Here is an 18,903-nt window from a genome sequence, read left to right as displayed (position 1 = left end):
TGAATTTTACAACAATAGTATATAATCTTTACCTTCTTAAAAAAATCATGTTTACCAAATAAGTTAGTATAACCCATATACCCATATTGAGATTTGGCTTTGACTTTTGGTCTCTTAGACAAAATTATTAAAACTTGAATGATTAACTTTTGAAAAGATTAACCCCAAAAAAAAGAAAGAAAAAAAACTAAAAAACTTAGCATGAAGAACAAACAAATGATTTAATAATAATCCAGAACATGCAAAGTATCATGAGTAAATAGTATATGACCAAATTGTACTATCCAGGTAATTTGAAAAGTAATCAGCAAAATAGCAAAACCTAAAAGGTAACAAAACAGAATACAAATGTCACAGATTGTTTTAGTTAATTTATCAATACTGCTGGCAAGTAATATGAAATAACTGAAGGAAGGAATAATTTAGAAACTCTAGTAGTTTTCGAATAGAGCAGTTATAATAAACTCACCGAAAAAGCAACAAGTGATTAAACCTTCAAAGCAGCCTTGTGGACCATGGTTTCTTTATGGATCTGATGACAACTCTTCTCCACCAGTTCAAGTAACTTCTCCAAGTTTGAGGCCCATGAATTCAATATCTCATTGCTATCTTTAGCTGCCTGGAAACAGACTATTCCCATTGGCCTGTCGATCTTTGCTATCAGGGCTTTCGATACCACCATTTCCGACAGATGCTTCTCCGCTTCCTGAATTTATACAATAATAATAATGTAAGAATACACATTGGCCTGTTTTGGTATAGGTTTTGTCAAACTTAATCTATTCCAAATTTCTTTTTTGCATTGTGACAAAATACACCACATTTGTAATAAATTTAGTTTACAAATGTGATTTCATCTTCATATACACCGGGATGAGAAATCTGACAAAAAAAGGTGTTTTCAATGAAACAAATAATATTGCAATAACATAGAATCCAACTCCTTTGATAGGTGGGATCCAAAAGGGTAAGGCATTAATGTGGCAACATAATTTTTGTGGTTGGTTATCAGACAGGCTAAAACAACTTTGGTCAAATTATTTCAAAATAAACTTGTTTGGAAATAAGGAGCAGATGAAGTATGGAAGGAAATCTACTCAAATGTGATGCTTCAAAATAGAAGAATGTGTAAGCAGAGTCCAAACAACTTCACAAATTAGACATTGTTCATGGGGGATTGAATCATGTTCAGATGTTATCCACGAGACATGAATGTAACTCTGATTAGGCTAGTCATGATACTTTTGCATATTTGCTTTTGAGAAATGACCTGGTTCAGCATCTCATTATAAATTCCGTAAATCTATTCATTTCATTATTAATACAAAGATTGTTTCTTATTGCCAAAAAAACATAAAACCCTGTTTGGTGTAAGAAATGGGTTATTTGGGTAAAATGCCAAATATCAAATATGTCTTCATTATCTAGTATTTTAAAATGTTATATTGTAAATTAGATAGTCAGGTATTTGAAAATAATTTCACATAACCCACATCAAACAAGATTCTGATTGTACAATTCCAGATAGTGATGTAGTAAACTCACAACCTTTTAGGAACAACAATAAAAGATTTTGTGCAAATATTGTTGGTCTAAAAGAGGCTTGAACTTGCATTAAAAATTCAGATTTAATGCGAAATTTTGTTGGGCACAATAAATTTCCTTACAACATCTGCAAGTTAAAATAAATTCATATAAAAGACTTGTTTAGTGGTACTGTTCATTTTATGCCAATATGGTATTGCCATCTTATTTAGGCACACGTGCAGGCCTGAGTATTGCATATCTGTGCCATATGTGTGTAAACTGATTTTCATTAAAAAAAAACACTTGTTTTCATATGGACTAAGTGTTCAATAAGCCACCATTGATATTGCTAAGTAGAAGAAGAACAAGAATAAAAGGAGAGAAAAAATCCCTTACGCATCTTTAAGAAATGAGTGTTTGCCTTAAATTCAAAGGACTACTTATCCTTTGGTTTACTTCCCCCCCTTATGTATTCTGTAATCTGTTTTGAAACGTTTCTTTCGTTCCACTTTTGATTTCTAATGAAAAGTTGACTTTTAAAAAATAAAAAACTACTTAGGACTTTTAAAATTTGGCTAGAGTTGTTGGGTGACTGAGAATGAGCTGGAAACAGAGAGAGAGGTGATAGAGAGGAAGAAAAGAATGTGTGTTTTTTTGTTCTGATGGAAAAGATAGTGCATAATGAGTGATTGTTCCAAAGCAGGTAGAGAGAGAATTTGAAAAGAAGATAGGAATTGGTCCTTAAATTTTATGAAGCTTGCAAATAAACTACAAGTTATAATGGAAATTACAGAATCGACACAAGCTCAAGCCTTAAATGGTTAGAAAATAAGTTTTCAGAAATACAAATATATATCATACCTGATTTTGTGCAAAAGAACATTAAATAGTTTGATAACTAATAAATACAAATATAAATCATACCTGAACACTCAGACAAAGCAATTGTGCAAGTCTCTTCAAAGTAATCCTTGAATAATACTTCGAGACAACCAGAATGTTCTGTAAAATAATTGATGTTAAGAAAATTGAACACATTTTGCAATCAGCTTAAAGACAAGTAAAATCTAAAAATAACTTACATGTTCTATCACTCTCTGTTTAAGGTCACCAGCTGCCTTATCAGATAAAGGGCCTCCAAGCATGTTTTTCTCATTCTCAAATTCATCTTTGAACATATCCCATAGTGCAGCCCAGTTTATAACCTCCATTGTAACTAGCTGTTTCAGGAGCAACCTGTGTAATTTGCAGGTAAGCATCTCAAAACATAGAAAAAAATAAAAGAACTCAACATCACTCAAAATAGAGAATTTGAGATTAATTCATTTTAGTTCCTGAACATACTTGAAATGAGGAATTTCTGAAATATTTTTATCCTCTAAAGTGGAGTTCAGAAGGCTTGACTGCATGGGATCATGAGGTGACAAAACCAAATACCAGCATATTTTCCTTAATACCTGAATGAAAATATGGTTAACTGAGATATTTCCTTGGGTTATTTAATGCTAAGAAACAAAATGATAATTCTGTTGAACAAGCAAACTTGTTTTTTGTTCTTACCGGTACCCATTGAGCTTGGTCGTCTTTCACTGATTGAATATCATATATTGCTTTATAGCAACGGGACATTTCAAGGTAATCATCGGTGTGCGAGTAATACCTGCATAAACAATTATAATTAACAAACTACTTCTTTTTATTTGAACATTATGCACAATTAACAAATTGCTGATAGTAAACCAATAAAAACATAAGTTTTTGTTCAAATTTGAAGAGTATAAGCATAAGCTCTTGTCCATGACTAATATTTTGTATTTCATTTTAGAAAAGAAGAAAGTAATCAATACCTTGATTCACATGACTAACATTAAATAAGACTAAAAACAAAGAGCCCCACAGTGTGGTCTTCAAAAACACAAGCTGCGCACATTGCAAAGGAACTTTTCTTTTGCTTTATATGACATCTACAATTTATGCTGAAATTTTACATTAATAGGAGTTCATGGCGTGATGATATACCAATATGAATAAAGCTAAATCGAAGTCCAAGCCATTATATTGGCCAAGACGCTAGATGGACAATTGAAGCCATTATTAAACTTTCAGCATAGTTGCTTCTATTAAACCGATTTAACCAATGGTCAATTGAATGATGTTTGTAGCTAACTGTAAAGATGTCATTCTACCTTATCATTAATTCATAGTAGATCCTCTTCAACTCCAACAGGGATGGTATATCAGCAGGAGCTTCTTCCACAATATTTTCACCTTCCTTGGGTTTTTTCTTTTCTTTTGTATCAGCATCAAAAACCCTTGGACTGATTTTCCTAGAAAGAATTTGTGCACGCATATAATCCTGGCGATCTAAGCAGAGGCGAACCTACATAATAAAAAATCAATGTGTTTATTTCGCCCACTTAAGACTGCCACGAGACAACAATTAGAAGAAAAACTGTAATAACTAAAAAAAACTTACTTGATCAAGAATGAAGGCGATTTTTTCTGTTTTTGCCATTGCACCAAATGTCTCCACCTGCAACTCAATACCATGAGGATGGGTTCAAATAAATGAACTAAAGACCAGGAAAGAAAAACAAGGTACACTACTGACCGCAATTTCTTGCATAAGTTCAGCCGCCTCAGCTATCTCTCCTTGTTCTTCCTTAATCTTTGCAAGCCTCTTAATCAAACGTGCTCTCTCTATTTCAACATATATCTGCATCATACAACAACAAAAAACCAACAAGAAACAGATGAAGCAGCAATCTATGTGCCATTAAGGGTATCAATGCAAAAAAACTTTTGCTCACCTTTCCAGCAGATACGCTATTAAGGGTCTTAATTAGCTCAATCTTAGTTTCAATATCTGGTGTCTCCTGAATATATTGCATTGCTAGCTGGACCATTGCAGTTACAGCCTATTTGGGAACAAGAAACTTCTTAGAAAATAAATCTTTGAGAAATTAAAGAGTATAATAGAAAATGCATAGATAAGGAAACATGAAAGAAATACCATACTCTACCAAGGAATAAAAATAAAGCAAAAGGAAACAAATTCTCAGATTTTAAGTCAGTTCTTACAAAACATCAATTCTATGTCATCTCAAGCTATTGCCATTAAAATTTACATAATAATACATCTTTTGCAATGATAAAGATAAAAAAATATACAAAACATGTCCACCTCAGATTGATATATCACTGAAGAGAAAGCACGTTAGACAGAGGAATAGAATTTACATCTAATTGAAGATGTCAAGTTGCACAGTGTGTTCTCAAGTAACTTCTAAACCATTGACTCAGTTCTTATGAATTACAGTTTAATACTCTCTACACAGTCACAAGGGCACCAAAAAAGGTTTTTCTGCTATAAAGACCTAATTTACTAATACAGGAAGGACCAGGAAATTCATGAGAACTCTACCACCATAATAAAATAAATTGAAAGTTTTTTAGTTCTATCATACCTAATTTCCCAGATTGATTCAAACCGATTTCAATCATACCTGCTTTAACTGACCACGCCTCTTTGACAAGAGAACAATCTGATCATTCAGTGTCTTCCAAGCACGAGCATCAAAACAAAGCTGCAATATATCAGTAGCAGCCTTCCTAGTCCCGGATACATCGCCGGCAAGTCTCATCTGTTTCTCCACATTCAACAGCGACTCTATCTTCGCATCCAAATCACCTCCACCTTCCTGTAATGAAAATATAGTAGAAATCTATCTATCCATCCAGCAAAAGCAGTAGACATGGAAGAGACTAATGCCGGATCTGAAATTGAACAGTTGAAAGAAATTCAAGAAAACATACCATTTTCCGTTCAGCTATGGATCAAAGACCTGATTCTGAGTCTAAGTGTGAGAAAGATTTCCCACTGAAAGGATATTGACGGTGGGAAGAATTGGGAACCCTAGAGAAAATATGGAGAGAGAAATTAACCTGCTGATTGCTTTTCGTAGTGGCCAAGAATATGACTACGCGAGAAGAGAAGATGATTTAAAAATATTAATAATATTTATTTTTTAATGAAATCAAATAAAAGTTATTATTAACGGGAAATTGGACTAAATGACCCTAAAGATAGGGGTATTTGCGTCGGTGGTCACTGATCTGGTAATCACTTTATTTTTTTTGGACGAAATTACCCTTTTCGCGTAACGCGAAGTGGCTTCGCGAAACGCGAAGTGAATTAGGTTAATATAAATACTTAAAATTTTCATTTCCTTCATTTTGCTTCTCTCTCTTCTCTCTCTCTGTTCTTGTTCGTCGGCCGGCGACGGCGAAAACTTTGGCGACGGCGACGGCGAAAACTTTGGCGACGGCGACGGCGAAAACTTTGGCGACGAGGACTACGATTATGCCCCATGAATCTACAAAGATAAGAAAATCTTAACCTGAATCGATGTTTATAATATAGATTTATGTTCTTATTTCAATACCTTCATTTCAAACCCTAACTCTAACCAAATCGATTTATGTTCATGTTTCTAGCATCTCCATCTGAAAACCTTAAATCAATTAAATCTGTTCATATTGTTTCATACTGGTTCATACTGGTTCATATTGATTCATATTGATTCACTTTTTTGTTCATCTTATTGTTCTTATGTCGATGATGATATTTGCAGATCATATGGGTTCTGTTTCGCGAAGTGCTTCTCGTTACGCGAAGTACTTCTCGTTACGCGAAGGGCTTCTCGTTACGCGAAGGGCTTCTCGTTACGCGAAGGGCTTCTCGTTACGCGAAGGGCTTCTCGTTACGCGAAGGGCTTCTCGTTTCGCGAAGGGTTTCTCGTTTCGCGAAGGGCTTTATGTTTCGTCATATGGGTCTGGATTCAGTGAAGAAGTACTTACAGCAAGACGGAAACCGGCTAAGTGTCGACGTTATAGATGAAGGATTTTCTCAATAGTCAATACAATTGAGTTGTTTTCATTTAGGTGTTCTATAATTATATGTTAAAAGGGTTTATTTATAGAATTGCATTTTGAAAAGGGGGAGACATAGAGAAATTGAGATTGGACTTGGATAAATTTCTCTTTCATATTAAGGGACTTTAATCCAATTTGCATTATTAAACTTAATCCTAATGGACATTAAAATAAGTTTCATTTACTCAAATTCTCTAATTAAAATGAGGCTTCATTTCTTTTGTCTGTTTTATTTTTTTAATCAGATATATATAAAGTTTTTCTAATTATTAATGTAATATTGTACTTTCATCCTATCACCTAAAGAAATCAAATGATAAACATATTTTTGTTATTTACATTTGGGATAGAAATTTAAGACAAAACTCACCAAAATGTAATGTTTTTATCATTCATACTCACCAAGAAGTTTCAAACTAGACTAGAGAGTTATCATTTATAAAGCTATAAAAAAACAAAAAATGGAGGACCAGTCTAGTTATTATTTGAACAAATAAGATATATCTTTTCTTTGGATATTGGTGGTAGTCTATTATGGAAATGAAAAATTGTTCTCATTCACCTAATCATTCACCTAATATTTTCTTTGTCCTCGTCAATTTGTTCTAGTTGTTCATATTGCGCACCACCACGCCCATTATTATGATTGTCTGATTTTCTTTGTCCTCGTCGACGATATTCATGTTCATACAATCCTTCCACTTCATCCTCCGGTTCCTCACGATCCTTTGGCTTCTCATAAGATCGCTCACGAGATTTCTCCCTATCACCCTCTCTATTTCTTCCCTTTTCACGGGATTTTTCCCTACACATGATGGGGGTGAACATTAGAAGCATTCATATCAAAATGCACAAACTGAAATTCAGATTAAAAAACACTAACTGTGTTTGGGAGAGGTACAATTCCAATTCTTTTGTTTGTTTAACAATTTAAAACTAAGAATTCAAATGAAAGCACCAAGGGTGTATGTAGTATTACCGGTTTGCATGACGACCAGCCCTTTAGTATTCGTAGTGCTTATGTAGTATGCCCTTCGCGAAACGAGAAGCCTTCGCGTAACGAGAAGCCTTCGCGTAACGAGAAGCCCTTCGCGTAACGAGAAGCACTTCGCGAAACAGAACTCATATGATCTGCAAATATCATCATCGACATAAGAACAATAAGATGAACAAAAAAATGAATCAATATGAACCAGTATGAACCAATATGAACAGATTTAATTGATTTAAGGTTTTCAGATGGAGATGCTGGAAACATGAACATAAATCGATTTGGGTTAGAGTTAGGGTTTGAAATGAAGGTATTGAAATAAGAACATAAATCTATATTATAAACATCAATTTAGGTTAAAGTTTTCTTATCTTTGTAGATTCATGGGGCATAATCGTAGTCCTCGTCGCCAAAGTTTTCGCCGTCGCCGGCCGACGAACAAGAGCAGAGAGAGAGAAGAGAAAGAAGAGAGAGAAAGAGAGAGAAGCAAAATGAAGGAAATAAAAATTTTAAGTATTTATATTAACCTAATTCACTTCGCGTTTCGCGAAGCCACTTCGCGTTACGCGAAAAGGGTAATTTCGTCAAAAAAAAAATAAAGTGGTCACCAGATCAAATTTAATTATCAGTGACCACGGACGCAAATACCCCTATCTTTAGAGTCATTTAGTCCAATTTCCCTTATTAACTACATTTATATTTTTTTAAGCTTTTAAACAAATAATTTTCATTTGTTATATTTATACAATTTATTTATTTTCTCCCGTCTTCACAAGATGTTTAAGTTCAAAACTCTTTCTAAAATAAAATATATATATATATATATATATATATATATATATATATATATATATATATATATATATATATATATATATATATTAGCACTCTATAAAGGCAAAGATCAAACAAACCCATCAAGTTGGTGTAGATCTTAGAAACTAAAACAATCTTTAACCATAAATTTAATTAAAGTTATAATTTAATATTTTATCATAGTTAACATCACTCCTTCATGATCATTCTTAAAAATGGTTAATTAAAGATTGGGAGTGATTTTATTTTTATTTGGTACAAAAATATGATTAAATTATATGTTTTAAAAGTAATTTGATAATAAATTAATTTAAATAAAAATAAAAAGTAATAAATAAGTGTAGACTATTATGTATCATAAATTTAAATAAACAGTAAACGTATATTTTTTCAATGATTAGTTTAAATGTATGCAAATGAACAAGATACCACTTATGTACCATCATGATTTTTTTATTTGATTTTGTAAATAAAATTAATTTGAAATTTTGTAATAATTGTGAAATTTTTGTAACATAGATGGTAAGATTTCTGTGAGTTGTAAGTTCGGAATTAGAGTTGTACATAGTGTCTAAAGAGTTTTGTCTTATTTTCTATTCATATCGTGTCAAAACTCATTCTCATTTGTGTCGTATTATGTATTGACTCACTCAAAATAGCACGATCCACGAGTTCTCATTTGTGTCGTATTATGTATTGACTCACTCAAAATACCACTATCCACGAGTTATTTGTGTTGTGCTAACTCATGTCAATAGTTTTATTAGTGTCGTTCTAATTAGTGCTTAAATTCGTGTGTCATATTGTCAGCCGATCATCATGTCGGCCGAATCATATTGTGTAGAATTCAATCCTCTTTTCACGTGTGATTTTAAGTTAATCATTTTATTTTGTTCAAATTCATTTGTCTTGTTATTGTAATATTAATTAATGCATATGATTTTATTATTTATTTAATTTGTCCAAATATCAAATATATGTATATATATATATTTATTTATTATTGTGGGTGAACTTAGTCTATTGAATTATCCATTTCAAATTATAAGGTGATCAAATTAATCATTTAAACTACCAAATATATATCAAACGAAACAGTTTGAAAGAGGAAAAAAAATAATTATTTAATATATATATATATATATATATATATATATATGATGGTTGAGATTATATATTTTTACATATTCTTTAAATTATATTGTTAATAAAAATCATAAAATATAATTATTAATTTATCTCTATTAATTAAAAAAAATTAAATTAATTAATAGGTTAAATGTAAATATATGTTATTTAAAACAACTAATTAATATGTTAAATATGTAAATTGAGTTTGTAAAAATATTAACTAATAATTTGAATGTCATTTATTTAAAATATGTTTTTTAAAATCATAAGTAATTTGTGGGTAAAAAGAAATAAAAATAAAACATTATTTGTAAGTAAAATATCTCTTTAAATAATATTTGTAGGTATTTTTTTCTAATTATCTATGCACATGTTTATTAATTTTGTACATCATCTTCTTTTAATAATTATTTTTCTTGTTTATAAGATAATTATGTTTTTCATTTATTTTTGTATCAAACTAATTTAACACATTTAAATGTTATTTATAATTTTTTAAATTAACAAATTTATTTGATAAAGAAACTAGTTGTTCCGAATGCAAAATAGAAAATAGAAAAAGAGATATTAATATATTTTATGTTATTAGTTGTAAAATTTAGAATGTTGATTTGTATCACTCCATTCTTAAGAATATGTGAATAGAAATAATTGGATTTTGGGATGAATTCAAATTTTGATTTTTACTATTTTGTGTTGATTGACTTAGTTCTATATGCATTGTAATCCAATTGAATGAGCTAAGAGATTTATAGGATAAAATATAAGAACTCATATAAAAGTTAATTTTTATTTTATTTTATATAATTAAAAATAATTGATATTTTTCAGTAGAAAATATAGTCTCGTTTTATTATCGGAATTTTTTAGGATAATTATTAATTTTATAAATTATATTTTTATTTAATAAATAAAATTAATTTAATATTTTTATTTTAAATTATTTAATTTGTCATGTAAAGTTTGTTAGACATCTAAATATTTTTTAAATATTAGTCTGTTTGACTAAGAAAATGAAGTATTAATATATTTTGTGCTATAATTATCCGAGTTAAATTATTATGATATATTTATTAATAAATATATTAGTAAGAATTGAAATTATAGCATATTGATATTATGAATAAATTACGGATGGCCCATAATTAAGAATTATGTAATTATTATATAACAATAAAAGAGTCAATTGCCCCCACCCAATAAAAGTTATAAAATTATTTTTTTAATAAAAAATACACAAAATTTAAAAAATTTAATTTGTTGGTTCTATATTGGAATTATTCTCTCATTAAATTTGTATAATTTTTAGAACGGTATTTTTCATTTTATTGATATTTGTAGTATTATAACTATGTGTGTCCATGTGCAATAACAGGTATAATCTTGATTTTCCATAATAAATTACATAATACTATGAGATTATTCAGAAATTATAAATCAAGAACCAGTAAGTAAGTAGTAAGTACACTTTTCTCAAACTCTTGTAATCTCAATCACATCACAAAACACTTCAAAATTATTCAGAAAAAAAAATCTAGAAAACAAAATACTAACAATTATTTGCCATGTTCTGAAAACCTCTAATATTTTTTCTACACTTGAGCTTTTGTTTTTGGAAAATTTTCCGAGAAATGGATCGATCTGCCATTTGCAGTTGTAAATTCTTCAATTTTGTTTTTGCTTTATTTAACTCTCTAGCCGAGGCAACATCTGCGGCGGGGAAGGCGACATCGGCGGCATAATCCGCGGAGGAGACAACAGCGGCATAATCGGAGACGACTTTGGAGGCATCATCGTCATCGTCGGAGGTGGCGTAAGAAGACTTCGGAGGCATCCTCGTCGGCGAAGACATAACGTCGTACGATACATGAGTTGCTGATTGAAAACTGAACAGGACAGTTTTTATAGTTCTAAATTTTATTTTATTTAAAAAAATTAAAATTTCTTGATCGATCTTGATTTTTTTTATTTATTTATAATATATATATATAATTAATTAATAAATAATATTTAACGATAATACAAATTTTTTAAGCGTGATTCCAACAAATTAACGGTCAAGTTTATTAGGAAAAAATTGATTAATTTTTTATTTTTTTTTGTAAAAGAATGATTAAATCATTTTTGGTGTAAAAAAATATTATCAAAAAAATTATTTTTTTTCAAAAAAATTTCTTACAAACATTTTATCTAATTTAATCACATATTTCATATTTTAAGTTAAAAAATTATCGTTATTTTTGTGAATCAAAAATATTATACCAATAAACATTAAAAATATTATTTTTTTGATATATAATATCGATACCGAAATTATCGATACGGTATCAAATTACCGAAATAATATTTATAAATAATTATAAATTGTTGAATAATAAAGCCTTAATTTTCATTTATTTAATTATATTCAAGGGAGAGTTTTTAGTAAGAATAAACTGCCAATCAATAGATCAACCAAGCTCACCGGCTTCATTTCAATCTTTTGACGATGAACTCTCAAAATATATATTCCCTCTTTTATAACTTACCCTTTTTTTTACTCCCGACAATCTTTCTTTGATTAAAGAATAGATCACTTTGTTACCATCGACCACTCTTGTTTGTCCTCGCGACAAATATGTTTTTCAGCAATAATATTAGGTATGCGTCAAATCTCTTTTGCACCTTTGTCAGACTCCACATCTATCGCTACATCGTCCTCGTTGGTGCTCCGACACTTATTTCGGTATGCACGGTATGATACCATTTTTGTATTGAATTCTCGGTATATCGCAAAAATTCGGCATGTTACATATACCGAGAATTTGATACGGTATACGCTATGAATACAACATTTCAATATACTGTAAACAACAACACTCTTCATATCAAATGAAAACAAAAAACTTTTATAAATATTTGGTTGAATAATCTTATTAATATATATATATATATATATATATTTTAAGTTCAAAACATGTATATTAATTTTAATCTTATTTTTTTAAAATTAAATCCTCCAAGTTTTGTGGACGGGTCAACCCGCTTACAGACACATAAAGTTGTGCGTTACAGTGCGAAAGACTACGTATTTGGTAGGGTAAAAAACTCTTGTTCTTGTATTGCGTTATTTTTTAAATTTTCTTTAATGTTTAAAATTTAAAAGAAAAGATGTAAATTCTGTATGAACATGATTTTGTAAAAATTAAGTATATTCTATCCTATTTTAATATGTTTTTATGTCAGTTTTACTATTAGTTTTTGAAAATGTGTAAGATATCTTGAAAATTTCAATTAAAAGATTAGAGAAGGAAAATGATAAATAAATCTAAAAGGAGGTAAAATAAACGACTAAATACTTTTAAATTTTGACATGATTCATTTGTCTAACTCAACAATATAACTTTCACTTATATGACTATTATTTTCTTTTGGTTTTAGTATTATCTTCTATTTTTTTATTATTATTTTTACATATTAATTTTAAAGAGTCAATAACTAGAATATTATAAATAAAATATTATAAATGCATCTAAAATGAGATAAAATATTTGTTTATGTATTAATAAAGAATTAATTCTAATTAAATCAAATAAGAGGTTAGATATAGAATATTAATTAATTGACAAATAAAAGAAAATAAAATCTAAAAAAAATTAAATCTAGAAGTTAGATAATAAAAGTTTAAAGAAATTAAGATTCTAATGGAAGTAATCCACCAATCACGCAATTTATAAGAATAAGTCAACTGACGAACTCATTTGAATTTAATAACAATGAGTGACGAAGGAGAACAAGTCAAACAAACTAATTAAGCGGTGTCAGAATAATTTTTACACAGAATTCTGAGAAATAGTAAAATTTATCATTGACCAAGAGTTGGTAACCAACGCTGAAATTTGTTTTGTGAAATGATAACTGACCATATACAAATATGATTAAGATAGCGACAAACCCATAAAATTGTTAAAAGATACATGTAAAATGGCCTTCAAATGAAAATGAAAGATGAATTTAAAAAACTCCTTATAAGAAAATAAGAAAGAACTTTAGATTTGACAACATCATTTCATTTGTTGCAAAAAGGAGATGAATACAAACTCGAGAAATGGTCACCAACACGATTGAAGATAAACAACAAACGACCTATTAAAGATTGAGAGTATTATTCATATTACAAAATTTCGAGATAACACATTCGTTCCGACTAAATAGATTGTCGTACCAAGCTAAACATAACATTAACTCAAATCTGAGTAGTGAAAAGATAAACAAGTCATTTCTTGGGGACCATTAAGATGACTTTTCAACTTCTAAAATGACTACTATTCTCATGATATATAATTAAAATCATATTTTAAATAATCTTAAATTGTAAATTTTACTTGTTAGATTATAATATTTTCTTTCTTAAAAATTTGTTATGATTATGTATTTTATTTGTTGATTATAATTGTGTATTTAGTTATTAAGTTATTATTAAGTTTATAATTTCGACTGTACAATGCATGGAATTAAAACTAACTGTGTATTAAAAAATTACAAATTAACTTTATTTACAAAATAAAAAATAAAACATTGTTATACATAAGGGTATCTTGGTCATTTGCGTGCATTTAAACTAATCATTGAAAAGAGAAATTTGACGAAATGATCCTAAAAAAGGGTTAAATGCACTGGTGATCACTTAATTTTTTTTTTGACGAAAATATCCCATTCGCGTAACGCGAACTCGCGAAGAGGAAAATCGTCACACGAAGGGAAGGTCTGTGAAAAGTCCAAAATACTCTTACTATTTAATATAACTTCTATTTTTTTCATTTCTCTTCTCCTCCTTCTCTCTCTTCCCGCTCTTCTCCTCATTCTCTCTAAACGAAGACCTAAACGGCGACGATCAACGGACAACCACGACGACAATCTTCGACGGACACAACCATGAGCACGAGCATGAGCACTGTGGGAACTTGTATTTTTCTTCCTTGACCTGTTTGTTGTTTTCGTTAAAAATTGTATGGTCGTGTATCGCGAATGATGAAGGGAATGATCGTCTCGTGAAGGGAACGATCGTCTCGCGAAGGGGTCTCGCGAAGGGAACGATTGTCTCGCGTAGGGAGAAAGAGAATGAAGATGAAGAGATGAGGAGAATGGAGATGAGGAGAAGGAGAATGAAGATGAGGAGATGAGGAGAAGGAGAAAGAGAAAGAGAAAGAGAAGGAAGATGAAGAGATGAGAAGAAGGAGAATGAAGATGAAGAGATGAGGAGAATAAAGATGAAGAGATGAGGAGATTAGGAGAAGGAGAATAAAGATGAAGAGATGAGGAGAAGGAGAATGAAGATGAAGAGATGAAGAGAAGGAGAATGAAGATGAAGAAATGATGAGATGATGAGAATGAGAATGAGAATGAGAATGAAGATAAAGAGATGAGGAGATGAGGAGAAGGAGAATAAAGATGAAGAGAAAAAGAATGAAGATGAAGATCAATTATTTACCTATATAAAAAATGTATTTTTTTTTCAAAATATATTAATATTACTATTGAATATAATAAATCAATATTATTATTATTATTAATAGTTTTTATTTTGTTAAAATCACTTGATATATTATTATAGTTTCCTCCAAATCGACCCTTCTCAGGTTATTCAACTGAATGAGAACGAACGTGCAAGTTTAGTTGTTTTCAAAAATAATAATAAAGCAGGATTAGAAAGTTGGATTTTTTTTATTGAATTAGGCTCATGAACCTTTGAATCTTTATTCTATCTTTTTTCAATTCATCAACAAAATCAAAACATAATAAACGACACAACAATGGATTCATAAAACTTTAAGGTGAAGTCAATTCTGTATAAATTATATGAATCATGATAACTCAATAATTCGTCTAAATTGCCAAATCCAAGAATATGCCATCCCAAAAGTGCAATATACATAAATCGTCGTAAGAGGAAGGAAATGAAGCTTGTTTCCTAAAAAAGAGGATGCAAAAAATTGACACCAAATCTCTACAAGCACAAGACCAAACAAATAAGTTTTCTCAATCCACCTGATGTTGAATCTATGGTCATTCGTGTCCTTTGCATTTAGATTATCTCGTGGATACTGCACAGTAACAACAAAAACATATGTCAAACACAAAAGGGTCAATCAAATCAATTCAATTTCTAAGAAGTTCAAAAAAAAGTAAAATCATACCAATGGACAATAAGAAATAATGTTTAGCATCGTCCACACTTTGCACTGCAACAATAACTAAAGGGATAACAAAGTGGAGTGACACTTTCTCGTGAACATGTCAACCAATTTAACCCAAATAACAACAAATGTCAACAAATAACCTTACATCAAATAAGCTAATGATACTTAACATATGATAGTTACCATTGGTAGAACAACAAATGGTGAGGAATCTCCAGCTAGCCCTCATGTGAATGAAGTTGATGGAATTTGGAAGCTGAATCTCAACTTTGTTAATCCGAATGCTAATGTTTTGTCTAATATTATAAAGAAAACCCAGAAATTTGGAGCCCAATAAGCATGGAAAAGTCCTTTACCAAATGGAAATACCCAACTTAGAACTTGTTGGATCTGGCAATAATAATATATTTGAGCATGAGGATCTTTGTAATAATCATGAAAGAAATGAAACAAGTACACGTCCATGGTACACAAAAGACCCATACGCTGCCAGAAAGACAGTAACAATTAAAGTCCCATAGACATTAACTTCCCAAAGCTTCCAAGGATCCCTCCACGACAATAATGGTGAAACAAGTAGACAAAATACATAGGCATAGCCACGGAAAATAAATGTTTAAAGCAAAGCAGAAAGGAAAAAGAAATTCACCCATCAAGTCATTCCCTTCTTCAAGAAACAACAAGGAGAGTAACGGTATGCCCTAAACCCTAAACCCATCGCGAGAAGAGACTGTCCATCGCGAGAAGGGACGGTCTTTCGTGAGAAGATCGGGCCCTTCGCGAGACAATTGTGCCCGTCACAAGAAGGCCCATCGCGAGAAAGGATGACCCATCGTGAGAAGCACCATAGAGAGAAGGGAAGGGGCGACCCTTCGCGAGAAACCCCATCGCGAGAATCACATGAATCTTCCCTAAAATGGAACCGAATCAGAGCATCATCTGCAAATATCATCATCGACAAGATGAACAAGATGAACACGATGAACACGATGAACAACAATAACAACCTCATCTGCATGCATCTATAAATATCATGGTTTAGGGTTCCATTGTTTATGGTTTCATCTACATACAACCTGCATTGAAGATGAACAATAAGAACAACGTCATCTGTATGCATCTGCAAATATCATAGTTTAAGGTTCCATCGTTTAGGGTTTCATCTACATCCAACATGCATTGAAGATGGACACAAAAACATTAAATAACCCTATAATGGAAATAAGAACATAAATCACATGATATTAGAACGATTTTCGTCGTCGATCTGTATGATGTGTTCATTTAAGGTTTCGCCGTCGCGAGAGAGAGAACGCGAAGTAGAGAGAAAGAAAGAAAAATAACGAAATGATTTTTTTGAGTATTTATATAAAGAATTAGGGCGGCGATCATTAGAAATTCACGAATTAGAAATGCTGTAATATACTCTTTCCCATAACTTCTCATACCAGACCAACCCACTAAAATTCTTCGCGTGACGATCATTCCATTTGCGTTACGCGAAGGGGATATTTTCGTCAAAAAAAATTTAAGTGGTCACCAACTCAATTTAATTTATGCGCTGGTCACTAGCGCATTTAACCCATTTTTTAGGGTCATTTTGTCAAATTTCACATTGAAAAAGTATTTCCTATTTCAAGTGTAAAATTTATGATACATAATAGTCCTAATTATAACAATTTTTTTTTCAAAAATCAAAAACTATTTATGTTGGCTAGAAAAACTTAAGGGTGCGTTTGATAACCCTGGAATTGGCATTGGAATTGGAATTGGAGGGTCCAATTCAAATTCTGATGTTTGTTAGACACTTTAATATTAAGAATTGGAATTGAAATTAGAATTCCAATGGAATTCAATATAGTGTAATTTGATAGTTCTCAATTTCAATCTTTTTAGGTCGGAATTGTAATTATAAATTAACACATTTTTCATGTTTTTGACATGTTTAACACGTTTTCACACATTAAACACATTTAACTCGTTTTTAACACGTTTAACACGTTTTTCACACGTTTAACATTGTTAGATAAAATCAGACCGGTTCAAATAAACCTAACTTAAATAAACTTTCCATGCAGGAACAAGGAACCGGACCGGATAAACAAAAAGAACCGGCTAAAGAAAACTAACCGGTCAAGCTAGTAAACCGACCAAGAATACCTGGAACTTGACCTCACAAAGAAAGGATCGGCCAAAGCTTAAAACCGGAAACAACAAACAGCCGATCAGCCACAAGGCAGAGGAATAACCGGAAGAAGTCCGGTTACATCACTCATACCAAAATCCATTCGGTTAAGACAAATGGCCGACCAGTACAAGAAGACAATTCGGGTATCAGTTGAGAATGATACCAAAGGAACAGACTGAATACTTCCATATCCATACAAGTCTGAGGAAAGTCTGTAGGCTGCAGAAGACAGTACTACCGGATCTTTCCACTTCGGGATAAGTCAGAAAGAAGATCTTCCAAGTACAGACAACTGTCCAACAGACAGTGCCTACATTGAGTAAAAGACAAACCTAGCAGGTTTGTCTTACATACCGGAAGAACAGACCGCCAGGTCTGAGACAGAATGCCAGGTCTGAGGTTGACCATCAGGTCTGAGGATACGACCGCAGGTCTGAATCTCTGAAACACTGAATCACTGCACCTCTGCTCAGCCAATCAGATTCAAGGCAGTGAAATATGACCGTTGGCATATTTCACCTATAAAAGGGGCAGTTGAAGAAGAGTAAATGTGCGGCACAGTGGGACAAGTGAGAAACTATAAGAGCATTTATTCTACAAGTGATAAGACTGTGTTGTTCTAAGAAAGCCTAAGTGCTAAAGTTAAAGTGTGCTTTACAATTTCGGTGTAAATTGTAAGAGTGTTATCGAGCAGGAAATAAGTCTCGATCGGATTGTACTTGTATTCCTTAGTGAATATCCTTCTCGCGGTTTCGAGAGGAAGGGGTGACGTAGGAGTTTTTATCTCCGAACATCCATAAAATCTGTCTTGTTATTTACTGTCTGCCGGTTTCATTATCTAACCTATCCGTACCGCTATAACCGACTTAACTCTATCCAAGCCGAATTTCCAGATTACCGAAGCTGACCCATCAAATCTCAAACCTCCATTATACAATACCGATTCTGCCTATCATACAAGTGTGCCGCTTCAACCTGAAAGCAAACCTCTTCCGTGCTTGAACCTAGTTCAAGGGTTTGTGACAGGTTGTGTAGTATTGAAACCCCGGTGTTAATCACTAACCGGATTAACCACCACCCTTCGAGTGAGAACCGCTAACCGGTCCAACCCCCGGTCCTCCAGCGGCTACCTAGAT

At 31.5% G+C, this 18,903-nt stretch overlaps 1 protein-coding gene and 1 pseudogene across 1 annotated transcript; both read right to left on the bottom strand.

The window, feature by feature from the left end:
- Positions 1-202: 202 nt before the first annotated feature.
- LOC124918806 (26S proteasome non-ATPase regulatory subunit 12 homolog A-like) lies at positions 203-5,502 on the bottom strand. Its single transcript, XM_047458855.1, has 11 exons — positions 5,344-5,502; positions 5,034-5,228; positions 4,338-4,445; positions 4,139-4,243; positions 4,004-4,060; positions 3,714-3,907; positions 3,088-3,187; positions 2,872-2,984; positions 2,610-2,763; positions 2,452-2,529; positions 203-706 (listed from the first exon to the last, which is right to left on the bottom strand). The coding sequence occupies exons 1-11, from the start codon at positions 5,344-5,346 to the stop codon at positions 488-490; spliced, it is 1,326 nt and encodes a 441-aa protein (XP_047314811.1). The 5' UTR covers positions 5,347-5,502; the 3' UTR covers positions 203-487.
- A 9,967-nt stretch (positions 5,503-15,469) lies between these two features.
- LOC124931040 lies at positions 15,470-16,699 on the bottom strand (annotated as a pseudogene).
- Positions 16,700-18,903: the final 2,204 nt, after the last annotated feature.

Source organism: Impatiens glandulifera, chromosome 1, assembly GCF_907164915.1.
Source record: "Impatiens glandulifera chromosome 1, dImpGla2.1, whole genome shotgun sequence".
In the NCBI taxonomy this organism is placed as follows: Eukaryota; Viridiplantae; Streptophyta; class Magnoliopsida; order Ericales; family Balsaminaceae; genus Impatiens; species Impatiens glandulifera.
Note: the sequence above shows the minus strand (reverse complement) of the source record. Positions and strands in the feature narration are given on the sequence as shown.